Source organism: Bubalus kerabau, chromosome 4 (genome assembly GCF_029407905.1).
Source record: "Bubalus kerabau isolate K-KA32 ecotype Philippines breed swamp buffalo chromosome 4, PCC_UOA_SB_1v2, whole genome shotgun sequence".
In the NCBI taxonomy this organism is placed as follows: Eukaryota; Metazoa; Chordata; class Mammalia; order Artiodactyla; family Bovidae; genus Bubalus; species Bubalus kerabau.
Window position 1 is genome coordinate 52,236,660 of NC_073627.1, and position 20,026 is coordinate 52,256,685.

Sequence of the window (20,026 nt, forward strand, 5' to 3'; positions counted from 1 at the left end):
TGGAAGGAAAGTTATGACCAACCTAGATAGCATATTAAAAAGCAGAGACATTACTTTACCAACAAAGGGCTGTCTAGTCAAAGCTATGGTTTTTCCAGTAGTCATGTATGAATGTGAGAGTTGGACCATAAAGAAAGCTGAATGCTGAAGAATTGATGCTTTTGACCTGTGGTGTTAGAGAAGACTTCTGAGTCCCTTGGACCTCAAGGAGATCCAACCAGTCCATCCTAAAGGAGATCAGTCCTGAATATTCATTGGAAGGACTGATGCTGAAACTGAAACTCCAGTACTTTGGCCACCTGATGGGAAGAGCTGACACACTGGAAAAGACCCTGATCCTGGGAAAGACTGAAGGCAGCAGGAGAAGGGGACAACAGAGGATGAGACGGTTGGATGGCATCACTGACTCGATGGACATGAGTTTGAGCAAGCTCTGGGAGTTGGTGATGGACAGGGAATCCTGGTGTGCTGCAGTCCATGGGGTCACAAAGATTCGGACACGACTGAGCAATTCAAGTTAAGATTCGGAGTGTTTTCTTGGATGTGCTGCAAAGAAGCAACACTAGGTGTCGCTAACACATTGGGCTAAGAAAAGTCCAGCTGTTCCCTTCAAAGAAAATATTTTTGTTAAAGCTTTTAGTGTGGCTTTTACACTTTTTGTCTTGCCTTTACATTGAAAACGTCAGAGAAAACCTGCAAGGACATATTTGAGGTGAATACCAATTAGCTTATTATTTGTTAGAAGATGGGTGCCAACTTTGCCATGTCAAGATTGCTAGCCAGGAAACAATTTTTATGGGTTTCATTTGGGAACAATCTACAGTCAGTGATTTGGGTAACTGGCAAGCAGAGAAAGTTTGAATATGGACCCAAATCAAAAAAATTGCCTTTGTTGAGAGTAGAGCCTTATTTTGTTTGGTTCAGTCTCTTATTACTGGAAAGAGAAGTAATGGATGGCTCTTTAGTCACTTGGCAGTGGACAATCTTCAGGTGTCACAGAGTGAATGAAAGCAGAAATGAAGAATAATATTGAAATAACCTGTGTAATTCTGCCAGGCTCCTCTGTCCATGGGATTTCCCAGGCAAGAATACTGGAGTGGGTTGCTCTTTCCTTCTCCAGGGGATCTTCCCGACCCAGGCATCGAACCCGGGTCTCCTGCATTGCAGGCAGATTCTTTACCATCTGAGCCACCAGAGAAGCCCTAATAAAAGCAGAAGTGAAGAAGAATATTTAAGTAGCTTGTGAAATTCACTCAGATTAGTAGAGGAAAATATTTTCTGTGGAATATGTTTCCTAAGGTATGACTTTAAACAAGTCTATATCTAAAGTTTAGTCTTGGCAGTGTTTAAATAGTGGCTTTCTGTGACCTTTGTTGATTTGAAAAATGAGTTTGAAATTTAGTATTGTAAATCGGAATCTCTTGTTTGAAATATTTTTGATATTTTTCCACTCTGAAATGGAAGCTCTTCTTTGGACACAAGCTGACCAGTGAGTGTGTGGAAGGCAGCTGTTTTTCTTACGAATTTCACTATATTAAATACCATAAAGTGCACAGATCGTCAGTGAGCAGATTGAGTTTTTAATGTGTGTGTATAACTTTCTGGGCACCACTCAGATTAAGACACAGACCATTCCCAGCCACTCAGTAGTCCCTCGTGCCACTTGCTTGTCACTACTGCCCTCCTTGTACCTCCAAGTAACCACTATTCTGACTTCTGTCACCAGAGATTAGTGTTTTCTATTCTTGAACTTAAAAAAAAACAGGGTGTGTGTTGGGGGGTGGTCAGAGATAATCCAGTCTACTCTTTTGTGTCTGGCTTCTTTCTCTCAACAGTGTGACTATGAGATTCTTTCATGTTATTATATGTAGCAGTGATTTGCTCTTAATTTTGCTGTATACTATTTTTAGTGTCCTACTCTTTGCAACCCCATGGAAAGGCACCTCTGTCCATGGAATTGTCCAGACAAGAATACTGTAGTGGGTTGCTATTCCCTTCTCCAGGGGATCTTCCTGACCCAAAGATCGAACCTGAATCTCCTACATTGCAGGCAGATTCTTTACCATCTGAGCCACCGGGGAAGCCCTTCCATTATACAACTGATTAACATTTTTGTTGATTCCACTTTTTGAATATTGTGGATAAAGCTGCTCTGGTGTTCTTGTGTGTGTTCCTTGGTGGCTATATGCTGCACCCATTTCTCCGGGATGTAGACCTAGGAATGGATTTGCTGTGTCGAAGTGAACGTGTGTGTTTAACTTTAGTAGATACTGCCAATCAGTTTTCCGAAGTGGTTTTACCAGTGTGTACTCCCACCAGCAATTTATGAAAGTTTCACATGCTGCACGTTCTCATTAGCTCTTGGTATTGTCAGTCTTTCTAATTTTAACCATTCCTGTGTATATGGGTTGGTATCTTATTGTAGCTTTAAAGATGCTTTTATTTTGCAATAATTTTTAACTTTCAGAAAATTTTGTACTAATATAAGGAACTCCTGTTACTCATTACCCAGATTTACTAGTGAAGGAGATTTTACTTTTTATTTATCATTCTCTCAATTTTTTCTGTGTGTGCAGATTTTTTTCTGAACCATTTATCAATAGGAGAATTTATACCCCCCTTCCATAAAAAATTCTGTGTATATTTCCTGGGAACAAGCACATTATCTTTTATAACCATAGCACTGTTATCAAAACCAGCACCTTTAAATTTGATACAAATAATAATCCAGTCCATTTTATGATTTCATCATTTGTCCTGTTAGTCTTCCTTATAAGGTTTTTAAAATTTTCACTTTTTTAATGTTGTCTTTTGATGAAGGAAATCCAAATCAAATTTTAAGTGGTTTACTCTATTCTTAATGCTTTTTGTATCCTTTATTCTAAGGCCGTGAAAATATTCTGTTATGTTTGCTGCTGCTGCTGCTGCTAAGTTGCTTCAGTCGTGTCCAACTCTGTGCAACCCCATAGACAGAAGCCCACCAGGCTTCCCCATCCCTGGGATTCTCCAGGCAAGAACACTGGAGTGGGTTGCCATTTCCTTCTCCAATGCATGAAAGTGAAAAGTGAAAGTGAAGTCACTTGGTCGTGTCCGACTCTAGCGACCCCATGGACTGCAGCCTACCAGGCTCCTCCGTCCATGGGATTTTCTAGGCAAAAGTACTGGAGTGGGGTGTTATTGCTTTCTCCATGTTTTCTGCTAGAAGATTGCTTTTATCTTTAGATTTATAATCCTTTTGAAGTTTTTGGTATATGGTTTGACACAGGGGTCAAGGCTTTTTTGAATTGAAAAAATTAAAAAATGTAATTGATTTAGCACCATTTCTTGAAAGGACTGACTTCCCAGGTAGCTCAGTGGTAAAGAATTCACCTGCCAATGCAGGAGACTCAGGAGACGTGGGTTCATTTCCTGGGTCAGGAAGATCCCCTGGAGGAGGAAAGGGCAACCCACTGCAGTGTTCTTGCTTGGAGAATCCCATGGACAGAGGAGCCTGGTGGGCTACAGTCAGTGAGGTCACAAAGAATTGGACATGACTAAGCACGCATGAACTCAGCACTCCTGAAAGGATCATTCTTTGCCCACCAAATATGAGTATGTAATTTTGACCATTTCTATGTTTTTGCTTTTATTTTTAGTCTATTTTCAAATTGATTTTTAAAACCTTTGAATTTTGAAAAAATTACAGACTCATGGGAAATTGCAGAATATTAGAGTCCTGGGTGCATTTCCCTCAATTTCTCCCAGAGGTGACATATAAATTATAGTACCATATCAAAACCAGGAAATAGACATTTACAATGATTAAAATTTTTTTTTATTGTTTGTCTTTTCCAGTTTTATTTAGATTTAGTTGACCTACTACCTTGATCTTTAACACCATGAATTATGGTCATTTTGCCAGTTTTGAACTTTATGTTGATGGATTCATAGTATATGAACTCAATCAGATTTTCATCTACAGACGCAATGATTAATCTTGAGACTAAGTCCCATTTTTTTTTTTCAGTTTGCCATATTTGAATATTCTTCACCTTGGCCTGGGGATTATTTGCAGTTTGACAAGAGTGCATTGATCACACGGTTTTCTCTTATGCCTTTGCTTTTAATCTACTTTCTTTCCTTTTTAAAAATTCATTTAAGTAGATTTATTATTGTATGTATTTATTTATGACCGTTCTGGTCTTTGTTGCTATGCGGACTTTTCTCTAGTTGCATCAAGCGGGGTTACTCTCTAGTTGCCGTGCAGGGGCTCAGAAGTTGTGGCTCTGGGGCCCTAGAGAGCAGGCTCAGGATCAGGGATTGAACCTGTGTCTCCTGCATTGGCAGATGGATTCTTTACCGCTGAGCCACCAGGGAAGCCCTGTCTTCTTTCTTTATGTATATGTTTCTGGTTTAAAAAGTACTGGTCATCTTGATGTGAACTATCAGAAGTGATAACAGAATTAACAAATGATTGTTTTAAAAGGCTGATACTTTTTAAAATAAATTAATTAAAATGAATTTTAATACATAACACATAAAAGTAGGGAAATACAAGTTATATATATTTGTGACTCATTCTTGCCATTATTGGCGTTTTGGACCAGGTGACTCTTGATTATGGGGGGCTGTTCTGTACATTGTAGCATACATAGTCACATCTGTGGCCTCTGTCTACTAAATGCCCAAACCAACTCCCTTAATTATGACAATTAAAGATGTCTCCAATCATGGCCAAACGTCCTCTGGTTGAGAACCACAACTCCAGAGAAAATTTTGGTCGAAACTACTGGCTTAGATACATGTAATTTGATGGAAAAAGTTGTTGAGTATAGTTAAGCATACCAAAGATTTATTGTACATGTATACATGTACACACACACACACACACTTTAGTGAGAATTATTTTTAAAATGGAATTGAAATATCTGTATTTTTAAATATTAAAATTAAGTGCTCTCCGTTATAAGCCTGTTCTTTCCCTTAATATTCATTCAGGTTGATTGGTAGTAATCAACTGTGTTCTCATTTTTTTTTCAGATGGGAAGGGTGAGATAATAGAAAATAATAGGTTTCTGGGGACTTTCTTATTGAGTGTACCGGGCGGTATGTGGGATCTGGTTCCCTGACAGGGACCAAACCTGTGCCCCACACGGTAGAAGTATGATGTCTCAACCACCAGACCACCAGAGAATTCCCCTCTGGGGCCTTTAAAAAGGAACTGAACTAGTATTTCTATCTTCTAGATTTTGTTCATAATCAATTTAATGTTTGAATTTTGAACATAGGCCCGAAGGAATGAAGTGAAGAGTTTCTGATTTCATAATTTTTAATTCAGTTTTCCTGTGTGTTTCAGTATTTTCTGGAAATCTTGATTTTACATTAGCAGTTGGGAGAATTCTTTGTAAGTGTCTCTAGAACTATGATCAGGCTTTCATGGTCTATATCTCTGGTGCCAGGTACATTGTCTGGTAGGATACGTGTGTGTGTGTATTTACATATATATTTACATATGTATGTGCATATATATATATGCACATGTATATATGAGTATATATGTTAATAAGTATGTTTCAAGATTTCAGCCTTTAGCTGGATATTCTAAGTGTGCTAGAGAGTCAGTATCAGAAAGATTCAAAGTCAGTTTTATAATCTTTTGCTGTTTGCTTTCATTCCATTTCCGTTCCCAGTCTATCCCCTTTTCCTAAAATCTCTTTTTAAAAAAGTTAATTAGCAGAACCCTCGTCTTTCCCTTCAGCCACACTGGAAGTTTAGGTCGATGCTGCGTATTAGGATGAGTGTAGCTGAGGGCTGAGCCCTGCCTCGAGGAGATGGTGTTTTACTTGTGTGCTCTGTCACTACATGATTGCCGTCTGTGTCAGTGCTTCCCAAACGGGAGTGATTGTGCCCCCAAGGAAACATTTGTCTGTGTTTGCAGACATTTTTTATTGTCATCATTAGGAGTTGCTACTGGCATCTAGTCAGTAAAAGCCAGAAATGCTGTTAAACATCCTACCGTGTACTGGACAACCTCCCACAACAAAGATTGTTGAGTCCAAAATGTCAGCAGTACTGAGTCTGTGAGATTCATGTCACGATGGGGGTTTGAGCAGAGTGCAGTAGACCCCTGAGCAGCGTTGGGGTGATTTGGGGAATTTTGACGCTTGTGCTGCATAGTGAAATTTCATAATACAAATAGTAATAACTGTTAAAAAAATCAGAATGTACCACACACATTATTTTAGGCACATTACCCTTTATCGTCTTATTATCCTATCAATTTGACTAGTTGCTATTATTCCCAGTTTACAGAGAAAAAAATTGAAGTTCGTATTTAACCAGCTCAGCTTCTTTGATAGATAAGAAAAAAAAAAGTATTTTTCAGAGCAGTTTTAGGTTCATAGCAAAATTGAGCTGAACGTACAGAGTTCCCACATCCTCTTGCCCCCACAAACACATAGCCTCCCTGTTAATCAGCATTGCACATCAGAGTGGTGCCATGTTTGAATTGATGAACCTGTGCTGACCCCACATTATCATTCACAGTCCGAGGTTTACATCAGGTTTGCTTTCAGTGTTGCACATGCTGCGGGTTTTGACAGATGTGTAATGACACGTCCCTACCATTACAGCATCACACAGAGTCTCACTGCGCTAAATGCCCTCTGTGCTCTGCCTGTGCCCTGATCTGAACATCTCGTGTGCTCCCTCCTCTGGCAACCACTGGCTTTTTACTGTCCATGTAGTTTTGCCTTTTCCAGAATGTCCTATACTTGAAATCATACAGTATGTAGCCATTTCAGATCCGCTTCTTTCACTTAGTGATACGCGTTTACGCTTCCCTCACATCTTTTCATGGCTGATAGCACATTTGTTTGCAGTGCTGGATGATACTCCACTGTCTGGAGGTACCACAGTTTCTCTATGACATATACCTTTAAAGATTACCACAAAATGTACAGATGTCAAGTCTATAGTTTGATGACTGTGTGTTTTATGTATGTTTATGTAAGTGTGTATATACGTGTTTACACATGCAAATAAATGGAACTACCATTGAGAACAAAATGTAGAACGTTTTTCTTACTCAGAAAGTTCCCCGGACAGTATTAACCCCAAGGTGATCACTCTTCTGACTGTGGATTAGCTTTGCCGCATTGGACTCTGTATAAGTAGAGGCACACAGCATGTGCTGTTACACTTTGTGTCTGTTGCACTGTGTCTTTTTAAAAATTCATCCGTGTTGTTAGATTTTGTAGTAGTTTGTATTTTTTATTTTTTTCATGACTGTGTTTCATTCTGTGGATTGAATATACTGCAGTTTTTTTAGCTGTTCTTCTTTTGATGGGCATTTGTGTTTCTGGCTTTTGGTTATAGTGAAGAAGGCTCCTATGAACATCATTGTAGATCTGTGACTAACACTCTGTTTTTGAGTATCTACCTAGGAGTAGAATTGCTGGATCATAGGTTAGACATGTATTTAACTTTATTAGAAATTCCCTGGAGTTTTCCAAAGAGCCTGTACTGTTATACACTTCACATCTGCAATATCTCAGAATTCTAGTAGCTCCATTTCCTGCACCTTTTGGCACTGTAAGTCATTTTTTATCATCCGGTTGATCTTACAAGTTTGTATGATACCTATTTTACAGAAGAAAAACCTTAGCCTTCTCTTTGATGCAATCAGTTTCTCTTTGGTTAGTATCTACTGCAAAACTATCTTCAATCCACAGATTATATCAGTGTAGGTTTGCAATGCCAATAAAATATGACAAGCTCAGTCTTCTAAAAGTGGAAAAAGGCTATAAGCCAAATTGGCTTATCTGTAGCGTCGTTTTCTCTCGTTCCTTTTCAATTGGACATGTTCTCAGCATGAAATAAAATGACGAGTTAAGGGGAATCCAGTTTGTGTGTCTGAGTGATTATGAAGTGTTTATGACAGCTCCTGGGCTGACACGCTCTGTAATGGTGTTACATTGACTTCTGAACACCTTCTAGTCTGCCTCCAGGCGTGTGTGTCTGTGTAGTCTGAGTGGTTTTACATTAACATCTACCCGGGGTAAGATCTTTTGACTACAGAAGTGTTACTTGCAAATGGAAGATACCATTAGGGCCGCTTCAAAGCTCCGCGATGGTATTTGGACTGGTGGTGCTGAAGTAATGGCTGGGGTTTTGAAGTGTAATGTCTAAATCTGCGTTGCATAACCGGAGGAACGTGTGAGTTTAAACTGCTTTTCTTTGATCTTCCTTTCAAAAATCAGGATAAAGGGGAAAGGTTAAAGTTTCCTTAAGATACTCCTCTCTCTGTGTGTAAAAAAAATTTGGAAGTATGAAAATATGATTACAAGTTCCATTCATTATTTATGTTCTGCGGTTTTCATATTGTTCTTGAAACTCACTTCCTTCTTGCCTCAAGTTTTGTATTTTGAATTTAGTGTTAAGACCAAAATACAGACTTGGTTGCTGTCTGCTTTATGTGGTTAGCGATTATCTGTTCTATAAGTTGTTAGTCCTCACAAATATGCATTTTAGGTGGTTTTTGTGGTTTGCATTTTTTTCTTGATGGCATGCAGAGTAGGTTACAAAGATACTGACACTGACATTAACTGAATCATTTGTGGTTAGCTAGGCAAAAAGTAAAACAAAAAACTTGTCCCCTATTTCCTCCTACTTTTAGGAGCTTTCAAAAAATTACTTTTTTTACCATTAGGAATACTTTGCTCAAAGTGTGCTATCTTAAGTTTTTGAAATTGTTGGAGAAGAGTTGTAGCACATAAAATGACCGGCTGGCAGTGTCTTGTTTGAGGGAAGAAAAAAAAAACAACTCGAGTTTAAAACCTGTTTTTGAATACAGTGTTAACAGGAGATTCTGACGCCTCTTTGATCTGGATGTGTTTTCCTTTGTTTCCGTATAAGATGAAAACACATCATCAGATCGGAGAGAGCGTGCTCTGTAGTTGTGACTGGCACTCGTGTAGCTGGGGCTAGCCTCCTGTTGCTTAGGAACCGAATATGTTAGTGTAAGGTGACACTTCCATCTCCTGCCCTGTCTCCTGTTTTATGTTTTTATTTTTACCCTTTTTCTTTAACTAAAGAAATTTTGTGTGTGTATGTATTTACCTTTCCTCCTCGATTAAAGCAAATTATTGTTGTTACTCTGTCAGTTAAAAAGGCTATTGGGAATTCCCTGGCTGTCCGGTGGGTAGGACTGTGTGCATCTGTTGCAGGGGGCATAAGTTTGATCCCTGATCCCTCAAGGGGCAGGGTTTGACCAAAAAAAAAAAAAAGAGAGAGAAAACACACAACAACAACGCAAAAATTGTCATGAACCAATCTTTATTTTAAAGACTTTGTAAGTTCAGTTGTGCTGTTTGTATGTGAGAGAACTAGCAAAGTGATAACTTATATACTTAATAATAGACCAAGTAAGGGCCTTTTGTTGCCTGAGGAACTGAATTCTTTAGTGTAAGACCTTAACGCCTCTTCATTCCTCTTTTCTGTCTCTATTTTTACCTTTCACCTTTGCAAGACCCAGAGGATTATTAATGGCAACTGGAGACCTAATTCCCATCAGCTGGCTAAGGGGCCATGCTGAAGACCTTTCTCTGTATTTTTACCTTTTATCTCTATTTTTTTCTTTCTTTTTTTTTTTTTTTTGGGTGAGGGGCTGGGAGGGTATCAGAGAAGTTTAAAATTTATTTGTGGAATCTCCACATTTTCCATATATATTTGAATAAACATTAATAGACTATTTTCAAAGCAGTTTTCAGTTCAGTTCAGTTCAGTCGCTCAGTTGTGTCTGACTCTTTGCAACCCCATGAATCGCAGCACGCCAGGTCCCCCTGTCCATCATCAACTCCCAGAGTTCACTCAGACTCATGTCCATCGAGTCAGTGATGCCATCCACCCATCTCATCCTCTGTCGTCCCCTTCTCCTCCCGCCCCCAATCCCTCCCAGCATCAGAATCTTTTCCAATGAGTCAGCTCTTCGCATGAAGTGGCCAAAGTACTGGAGTTTCAGCTTTAGCATCATTCCTTCCAAAGAAATCCCAGGGCTGATCTCCTTCAGAATGGACTGGTTGGATCTCCTTGCAGTCCAGGGGACTCTCAAGAGTCTTCTCCAACATCACAGTTCAAAAGCATCAGTTCTTCGGCGCTCAGCTTTCTTCACAGTCCAACTCTCACATCCATACATGACCACAGGAAAAACCATAGCCTTGATTAGACGGACCTTTGTTGGCATTAGGTTTACATAAATGTTGAGGAGAAAGTACAGAGAATACCCGTGTATCCCTCAAACATAACCGCCTCCCCGCCCTGGTTTCTCCTGTTAACATCTTGTATTAATGATGGCAGTGGCTGGCTTACAGGATCTTAGTTCCCAGACCAGGGATTGAACCTGGACCCACAGCAGTGAAAGTGTGGAGTCCTAACCACTGAACCACCAGGGAATTCCCGAGGTACTTCTTTTAAATTAGTGAACCAATATTGACACTTTATTAACTTAGGTCCATAGTTTACATTTTTCTCCTTAGTGAAAAAATTCTTCTTGGTATTACTTTTAACTCTAAGACTGATGAAGCAATGTATACTTATTAAGGACTTCATTTCAGTTGTGTCTATATGGCTGCTACTGTGAGACAATTAGAAAAGATTGATGTCCACATTTGTTTATTTAAGTGGGCTGTTTTTACATCATTCTTGGTAAGAAAACCTGTTGCAGGTAAAAACTTTACATAAACACAGAAAGGTTGGAATGAGTGTGGGATGTTTGCCAGGTGGAGTGGCCCCCTGATCTTGAGCAGGAGTGTGAAGACCAGTGTGATGAAACGTGCTGCCCACAGGAGGTGCTGCTCGTCTCTTAGGCATTGGTCCTTCTCTTGAGAGCTGGAAAGCTTAGGAAGTGTTATACCAGTGGGTTCAAGAATGAGTTGTACCCAAATGTGTTTCATGATATGGTATTATAACAAATTTCCAGATATTAAATATTAACAACATGTTTTGAAAACAAGGGGCAAAGGCAACTTATGCTAAGTACCGTTAAGATTGAACGATGAGGCCAGTATAGACCTAGTCAGTTATTAATCAGTTCATTCATCCAACCAGTATCTTTCTTTTTAATATTTATGTATGTGTGTAGAGTCTTAGTTGTGGTGTGCAGGTAAGTGTGTGGGCTCTATAGTTGTGGCTCGTGGCCTGTCTAGTTGTCACATGAGGGTTCAGTTGCCCCTTGGCATGTGGAATCTTAGTTCCTCAACCAGGGATCAAACTTCTGCCTCCCCTCCATCGGAAGGCGGATTTTTAACCACTGGACCACCAGGGAAGTTCTGAAAAGCATCTTCTTGATTTAACTCTCTCTGTGTGCCAACCATGTGTTTTACATAATTTATTAGTTCAGTTAGTTCAGTCGCTGAGTAGTGTCCGACTCTTTGGAACCTGGAGTGCTTCATAGACTGCAGCATGCCAGGCCTCCCTGTTCATCACAGACTCCCAGAGTTTACTCAACCTCATGTCCATTGAGTCGGTGATGGCATCCAACCATCTCATCCTCTGTTGTCCCCTTCTCTTGCCGCCTTTAATCTTTTCCTACATCAGGGTCTTTTCAAATGAGTCAGTTCTTTGCATCAGGTGGCCAAAGTATTGGAATCTCAGCTTCAATATTTTATTGATAAATAAAACATTTTATTAATAACTATAAAATTTAGTACCATTACTTTGTTACATAGATATGTTATTACCCTTATTTTGAAGCCAAACTCAGATTTAGCCCACTTAAATAGTTTATAAACACAAATCCAGTTTATTTTCTACTGTAATAAACTGTTGGATTCCTTGATGTTGTTGATGTGATATTTGTAACTGATGGTCTCTCGTACTGTACTCACGTGGTATTGTTGCCATAGGCCATGATTTAGGAATAAGAATACAACTTCTGGGGTCCTACCTGCTGGGGGCTTTTGAAAGTGCAAGTGTTAGTTGCTCAGTCGTGTCTGAGTCTTTGTGACGCCACGGACTGTAGCCCACCAGGCTCCTCTGTCCATGGAATTCTCCAGGCAAGAATACTGGAGGTGGATGCCATTTCCTTTTCCAGGGTGCTTTTAACTCTTTTAGACTTTCTAGCTGGAACCAGAGGCAATGTTTGGAGAATGCAGGTGTGAAAGATATTTTTGACTGGAAGTCAGGATGTGCTTGAGATAAACACGAGGAATTCTATTTCTGATGTCTTTTATGTCTGATACCTTGGTCTTTTAATTTATATTTCCAGTCTAAAATTGCCCTACTATATATGTTATAGCCATTTTGAAAAATAGGTAAATTAATGCCTCTATTTAAGTTTTTTAGAGATTGAAACTTGCTAAAGTGTTTATCAAAGAAAAAGACTACTAAACATTATTTTTTGTGTTTGAACTGCTTGAGTTATAGGAGGAAGATACAGTAATTTTTTATGTTTCCTATCTTTAATAGGGACTGCATTTACTTTGAGTGTTTGTGTGAATTTTTATAAATCAACATTTTTCCATTTCACTGACTATCACTTTGTTATAACCCAATCATTTTACCTTATATGGGGAGGAGAGCTTGCTTATTACTGGATTTGAAATTAAAATATGAATTCAATCATGGACCAAAAGCTCTAGTTTTTCCAGAGCTGCTAAAAAGAATCTCATTCATATTTTGTGCTGATTAGCATACATAACACTGGGAATCGAGGGTCCTTCAGGACAGAACTCTTATGTCATGTGCCCTGATAGAGGACCACTATACTAAAGGTGGTTTATTTATTTAGATTGAGACAGCATTGCTTTGCCAGAGAAGACTGATTTATGGCTTTCACTCACTGCTGCATAATAGAGCGAAATCCATAATTTTTAGAATCAAGCAGCTGTATTGGGCCAGAGACTTTATCAGGCCATTCATGAAATAGTAATATTGAATTTCAATAAGCACATGAAAAGGTGTTCAAGCACCTTCTCTGAAGAAAGTGCAAATTAAAACCACAGTGAGAATCCCACTGAACATCCACCAGAGTGATACCAAGTGTTACATGTGGAACAGGTAGAGAACTCTCTTATACTGGTAAGTTGTTCAGTTACTGTTTCATTAAAAATCTCCAAAAATGTGCCCATATTCCTAGTACAAAGGCAGTTTCAGTAGTATGTACTCAAATAAACATGTTCCATAAATGCCATGTGCAAGAATATTCATAGCAGTATTCTTTATGATGTTACCATTTTAAAAATGGTAAAATCATGACACTCATACAACTGTACAATGGACATGTGTCATAGATTTTATTTAACTTGTTAATGAGGTGTTAGGCAAGTTATCGCTGGTTCAAAGGAGAATCTGAAGAACAGTATAAGCAGTTAGGAATGCTGAAATGAACCTGTTCAGAAATGTTAACCTAGCTCATATCCTGTTGGGACAAAAGTGTACTGCTTGGGATCTTTTTTATGAGTGGAGTTCAGTTGCATCTCTGCTAGACAAAGTTCATTTGCATTTCTGTGGGCGACATCAATTGCCTTACTATCAGTTTTCTACAACTTAAAGTATTGTCAGATAGCCCAGTCAAGACAAAGGTGCAGGTTCTTACAGAATCAAATAGCCCCAAAGGATCTACTGTACAATTCTTGATAATCCACTGAAAGAACACACAGTAACCTTTTTCCCCTTTGAAAGTTTGTGCAGTTTTTCCTGATATTTTATGAGCCCCAAACTAGAAACAACTTAGACTTCCATCAGCTAGTGGTAGAATGGATAAACTGTAGTTATTTTTATGCAATGGAAATCTGTGTAGCAACAGAAATAATCATATGCAATAATATAAATGAATTTCACAGGCAGGTGATGTGTAAAAGAAGCCATTCACGGAAGAGTACATACTGTGTGTTTCCATTTACATAAACTTGAACAAGTAAAACTTAGGTGTTAGAAAAATCAAGATATTGGTTATTGTAGTGACCCAAGGATGAAAAGAGCAGATAAAACCAAGGAGGGTCTTAGAATGCAGGAATGGAAAAACCAGACCCTTATTGTCTTTCCCTCCCCCATGCTGTAACTACTAACAGATTTCAGGTTTTCCTGAGCAGTATAACCTATCTCCCCTCCTATCCCATCAGTTCAGTTCAGTCGCTCAGTTGTGTCTGACTCTTTGCGACCCTGTGGACTGCAGCACGCCAGTCCTCCCTTCCATTGCCAACTCCCAGAGTTTACTCAAACCCATGTCCACTGAGTCAGTGATGCCATCCAGCCATCTCATCCTCTGTCGTCCCCTTCTCCTCCTGCCTTCAATCTTTCCCAGCATCAGGGTTTTTTTTTCAGATGAGTCAGTTCTTCACATCAGGTGGCCAAAGTATTGGAGTTTCAGCTTCAGCATCAGTCCTTCCAATGATATTCAGGACTGATTTCCTTTAGGATTTCCTTCTCCACCACCACAGTTCAAAAGCATCAATTCTTCGGCGCTCAGATTTCTTTATGGTCCAACTTTCACACCCATACATGACTACTGGAGAAACCATAGCCTTGACTAGATGGACCTTTGTTGGCAAAGTAATGTCTCTGCTTTTTAATATGTTCTCTAGGTTGGTCATAATTTTTCTTCCCAGGAGCAAGCGTCTGTTAATTTCATGGCTGCAGTCACCATCTGCAGTGATTTTGGAGCCCAACAAAATAAAGTCTGTCACTGTTTCCACTGTTTCCCCATCTATTTCCATGAAGTGATGGGACCAGATGCCATGATCTTAGTTTTCTGAATGTTGAGTTTTAAGCCAACTTTTTCACTTTCGTCTTTCACTTTCATCAAGAGGCTGTTAGTTCTTCTTTGCTTTCTGCCATAATGGGTAGGGAGAAGGTATTTGGCTTACTCTTCCCACACCCAGTATATGTGCTTCATCCAATCAGCAAATGACCCGTAAGACCCATATCTCACTCCTTGTACCTTGGGTATAAAAGTGGACTAAGGACCCCTGTTCAGGGTCGGTTCTCCCTTGAGCTGGCCTGCTGTTCTAACAGTGTCTCCTGCTCTAATAAACTTCATTTCCTTCCCATTCTGTCTCATATCTGGAAATTCTTTTCCATCCCGCGCCCAGACCACGAGAGTTATGGTTGTTGTTGCCTTGGGTTCGTGAGTAGGAATGGGTGTGGGGACCTTCTGGGTGTCCGTACTGTTGTTTCTTGATGTCTGTGCTGGTAACAGATGTGTATTAACATTGCAAATTTATTAAGCTGTACATACACCTAAGATTTCTGTATTACTTCTGTGTCTGTCATCTTTCAATAAAATTTGCTAAAAAGAATCAACGGCAGACCATAGTTCTCCATGTGCAGCGTCTCAAAGGGAAGTCGGACTTCCCTGGTGGCTCAGATCTGGTAAAGTGCCTGTCTACAATGCGGGAGACCTGGGTTCGATCCCTGGGTCGGGAAGATCCCCTGGAGAAGGAAATGGCAATCCACTCCAGTATTATTGCCTGGAAAATCCCATGGACAGAGGAGCCTGGTAGGCTACAGTCCATGGGGTCACAAAGAATCGGACACAACTGAGCGACTTCACTTCACTTCACTTCAAAGGGAAGCTGGGGGTGTAAATATGTATTCCTGTCCTGATTCTTTGTCATTGTAAAGCGTTATTATTGTCCTTTGTGTTTGATTGACTTCTCTATTTTGTAGTCAGATGTCTTTGAAAAGTCATCAGGATTTCAGAGGCAGGTTTGGTTCTGAGGACTAGATGACCTTCGTGTGCTTTTAGGATTCTCTGAAAGCACTTACAAAGCTCCCCCACTACTTTTACAGCCTTTTCTGTGTGTGTGTGATTGTCTTCGGCTGTTATAATTTCCTCTTGCCTTCGATTGAGTTGTGAGATTCTAAACTTGTCCTCCCCTCCACCGCTTTTTGGTTTGGTATGTAATTTGCATATTTTCACCATGCGAAAGCTATTTTCTATGGTTGGAAAAGATTTTTTTCCAACAGTGTGAACAAATCATTCTTTGTTCTCCTTATTGTGCCTCCAAACTGGTACGTCCGGTTTATGCTCCAAACAACAAAAGTCTGTCATCAGAAATTAAAATGCCAGTAAGAACAAAGGCAGAGACCATGAGGAGCTATTGGAGAGGTTTCCTCCCTATTTGCTCCTCTCCCCAAGTTACTGCAGTTGCCAGCAAGTTGGAACTTTGGTACACGCCTTGCTGGTAGTTCTACCCTTGTATTTATTATTAGTGCTGATTTAAAAGTGAACTTAGAGCCCCTGGTGATTCTTCCCAGGATCAGTTAAAATCCTCATCTGTGAGGATTTTATTCTTTGCTATTTTCAACGAGTTTTTTTTTTTTTTTTTTTTTTAAAGAAACCTAAAAATCAATTTGACACTCATTTATTTGAGAGCAATATTGCCAGTGAACATGTTGTATAAAATGATTAGAGGTAATTGAAAACGGCAGCCAAAGTGGAGCCTGTAAGACCATATCCATTTTCTCTGTGTCCTCCCTAAAATGTGCACATCTTATCTGTATCCAAATGATTAGCACTTTTTCTGTTCTGAAATTGTATTCCAGTGTAGAATTTGCCTATATTATTTGGAGGGTTCTCTCCTCCAAGTGTCATGCTTGACATTTGTGACTCAGGAAACTTTAGAATTCTGCTTCTAACAATTTTGATTTTAACATGTTCATAAATTTCTATCACTATTTTGTAAATAGTGATAGTGCTTTCCCCACTTCCTTCTCTGATGTTTTAATGAAAGATTCTAGGACCTTAACTTAGGGTTAAGAAGGACGGGGTAATGAATATGGGGATGTATTTTGTAATCAATCCTAATGTTTTTTCTTAACCTGTTGCTGTACATTTAAAGAGGGATTTAGAGTAAAAGCTTAGAATAGAATAAGGCATTTCGGTTTGTTTTAAAAGCTGTTATGCTCAAAAGCATGGTATGTTCAGATTTCAAAATGTTTTTATATATCAAAGTAAGCTCTTGGGTATTAAATCCAATGATAACAATGTGTATCATATTGTGAATGTGGCAAGACAGGTTTGTTATATTCTTTATTCTTTATTATAATTTAGTATAGCAGCTCAGGTAAATATGTTTAGACTTTTTTTAAAACTTTTTTTTTAAGCTTATTTGATAGAACCAAAAACTAAATGCTAGACTTGTGGCATATGGAAATAATATTTCAGAGCAGTGGATTTTGTGTTAGAATACTATGACTTGTTATAGGTATAATAATCCTTATTTGTGAGAAATGGTTTTCATTACTCTGAATTATAACTTCAGTGCAATATCTACGTATTGTTTTACAGTTTATTTTTCATTTCATTCTTGGTAGAAATAGTATGTATATTGAAGAATATTATTTATCCATTGTCCAACAGCAGTTTATTTTCAAAAAGTAAGTGGCTTGGCAGCTTTGGAGATAGCAAGTAATGTACCTATAATGTAATTGGACTGTATTAGCAATATACCTTTCTATGAAAGTGTTCTTAAAATCAAAGAGTTGATGATAATTTTTAAATTTCAGAGAATGTGTGATTATTTGATGGGGTGGGAGATTGGACAAAATGACCCTTTAAGGATTTTTCTAAATTTAAAATTCTGTTCTATAAGAATAAAATGTAGATTTAAAAGCTGTAACTCTAACGGCCTTCGTAGTTCATTTAGAAATTTAATGTTTACAGAGGACTTTGTAGAGAGGTAAACGCTTTAGTTTGCTCTCCTGAGTTTGCAGCTTTTGTGTGTTTAATTGGTGGTAGGTGGTGCTGTTGTTGCATAGTTAGTGGAAGAGCCTAGCGTTCCTCATAGCTTCTGCTTCCCAAGTGCTATAGAGGGATTTGCCACTGTGGCCAATAAATATATTTTAATTATTTTTGTATTATAAATGAATATGATGGCTCTTGGGCATTACCATAATTTAACATTTATAAGAGACAAAATTATTTACAGTTTGCAGCACTTCAATTCAGGTAGAAGAGAAGCTGAAGATCTAAAAAAAGTGTTGATCTAAAAGGCAGTGCTACAGATTTATTGTCCAATATTGGAAGACTGATAGACCTTTTGTAATATATAAAGTGTTGATATTTTAAATTCCTTGTTTGGCAGGCCTGTTTTTAAAGAAATACCATCCGTGTGTTTACTTTATGGAATGTTTACCATTTTTACATCTGTTGTAAGTTTTTGGGTTTATAGAATGAGTTTTACAGTATTTGCCATTTTCTTGATTTGATGTAACATATTCCATCAAACACTTGGCAATTAAGAAAATTTATTGGGAACTACATTACCACTTACAGTACTCTGGAAAGACTTTCTTAACTAATTATGATTTAATCTGTGCAGTATTTGAATTAGCAACAGATTGTCCTTTTGAACTAGTAATTTTGAAAAGCAATTGTTTCCACACTTGACACATATATCAGTCTACCTCTTTTACTTTTGGATTAATAGACTACCCTTTATATTTGAGGAACAAATCTGATAATGACTCAAAATGAACCGATTCATATAATGTTTGATCTTAGTGTATAATAAAAATGAAATTTAAAGATGCATACATTTTTAATGAATAAAATATTGAAACTAAAAGCATTTTGAGTTTGTTTAACATCTTTATCGTCTCAACTTATAAATGCAAAGAATATAGGCTTAGAGGAGGTAGAGGAAATGTTGGTCAAAAAGTATAAAGGTTCAGTTTTATAAGTTGAGTAAGTCAGGAGACGTAATGTTTAGGCATGGTGACTGTAATTAATTATATTGTATTGAATACTGAAAAAATAGATTTCTTGGCCTTCCTTGGTGGTCCAGTGGTTAAGACTGTGCTTCCACTGCAGGGGCATGTGGAGTTCGATCCCTGGTCAGGGAACTAAGATCCTGCATGTCATGCGACATGGCCATAAAAGAAAGAAAAGAAAACTAGATAACTAGATTTCAGTTGCTTTTATCACATACAGAAGGTTACTCTGAGAAGGTGACATACATATATATATTATATACACACACACAGGTATATGTATATCAAATCTTCGTGTTGTACACCTAAATGCATACAATATTTACTAAAATATATTTAGAGAAGAAAATAAGTAATAAAGGTTTATAGAGGTTAAATGATTTACTCAAGGAGGTTAACTGCTAGGGTTGCAGAACCATAACTGGCACCCAGGTCATTCACCCTCCACCTCAGTGTTCTTTGCAACATGTTTTGCTTTTTCTCATACAGAGCACATTTGTGAAAGTTACTATAGCATTTAAGTTCTGCTTTTCAGAATGTTAACAATATTTATTTTCATACATAGAAAGCTGAATACTAATAAAAATCCTAGCTGCTTTGCTCTAAAATGGAAGGCAGTCATGTAGGAACTGAACAAACTTTAACAAACTTGTAGTTTATTAAAGATAAAAATTATAGGCTTCCAAAACAGACCTTTTATTTTCCTATTCATATGAAGTGCATGCTCTTAACATTTTCTAAAAATATTTATGATAATTTAACATATCAACATGCTTAATGTGTATGGTCACCATAAGTGTGTGTGTATGTGTATATATTAACATTTGAGACCAAAAATCTTGGTAAAAATTTAGGAGATCTCTTTTTTGTATAATCATGTTCTGACCTGTGTTTTCGTTTCCTGTGTTTTTTCTGTCTCCTCCTGCAGATCAGTGGGGAAGCACAGGAGCTTTTTTCTGTTCGACATGGCCCAATTCGAGCGGCTAGAATCTTGCCTGCTCCACAGTTTGGTGAGTGTAGCCCTTAAGAAGAAACAAATCATTCACAAAGAGGTTTCTCTTTTATTGGTCTTGGACAACAGACAGCAAGAATGATAACTAAAGCCTGTTTTCCTCCAAGTGTCCATACCCCTTCCCCTCCTCCCTCCAAGATAAAGTCTTAAGTTCTGTCAGTTGAGATGGAAATAGGTAATCTTAACCAATTCAATATGGCCATTCACTTTCTGCTGTGGTTTTGATTTATCTTCCTCCTCTTTGATCTCCATTTAGTCTCTGACTTTGCTGGCTCGCTCTTGAAGGCCTCTTCTCTCTTGGTTTTCATGGCCGCGCTCATC

The 20,026-nt window shown here is 38.3% G+C and overlaps 1 protein-coding gene and 1 non-coding gene across 2 annotated transcripts in view; one reads left to right on the forward strand and one right to left on the reverse strand.

Moving 5' to 3' along the window:
* Nucleotides 1-20,026, forward strand: part of BCAS3 (BCAS3 microtubule associated cell migration factor) — a 589,753-nt gene that overhangs the window by 37,608 nt on the left and 532,119 nt on the right. The window contains exon 7 of the mRNA XM_055579668.1: nucleotides 19,622-19,703. Coding sequence (XP_055435643.1) covers nucleotides 19,622-19,703 — 82 coding nt within the window. The remainder of the gene's footprint in view (nucleotides 1-19,621; nucleotides 19,704-20,026) is intronic.
* Nucleotides 10,358-10,430, reverse strand: TRNAE-UUC (transfer RNA glutamic acid (anticodon UUC)). Its single transcript has one exon. It is a non-coding gene; the product is annotated as a tRNA-Glu (tRNA).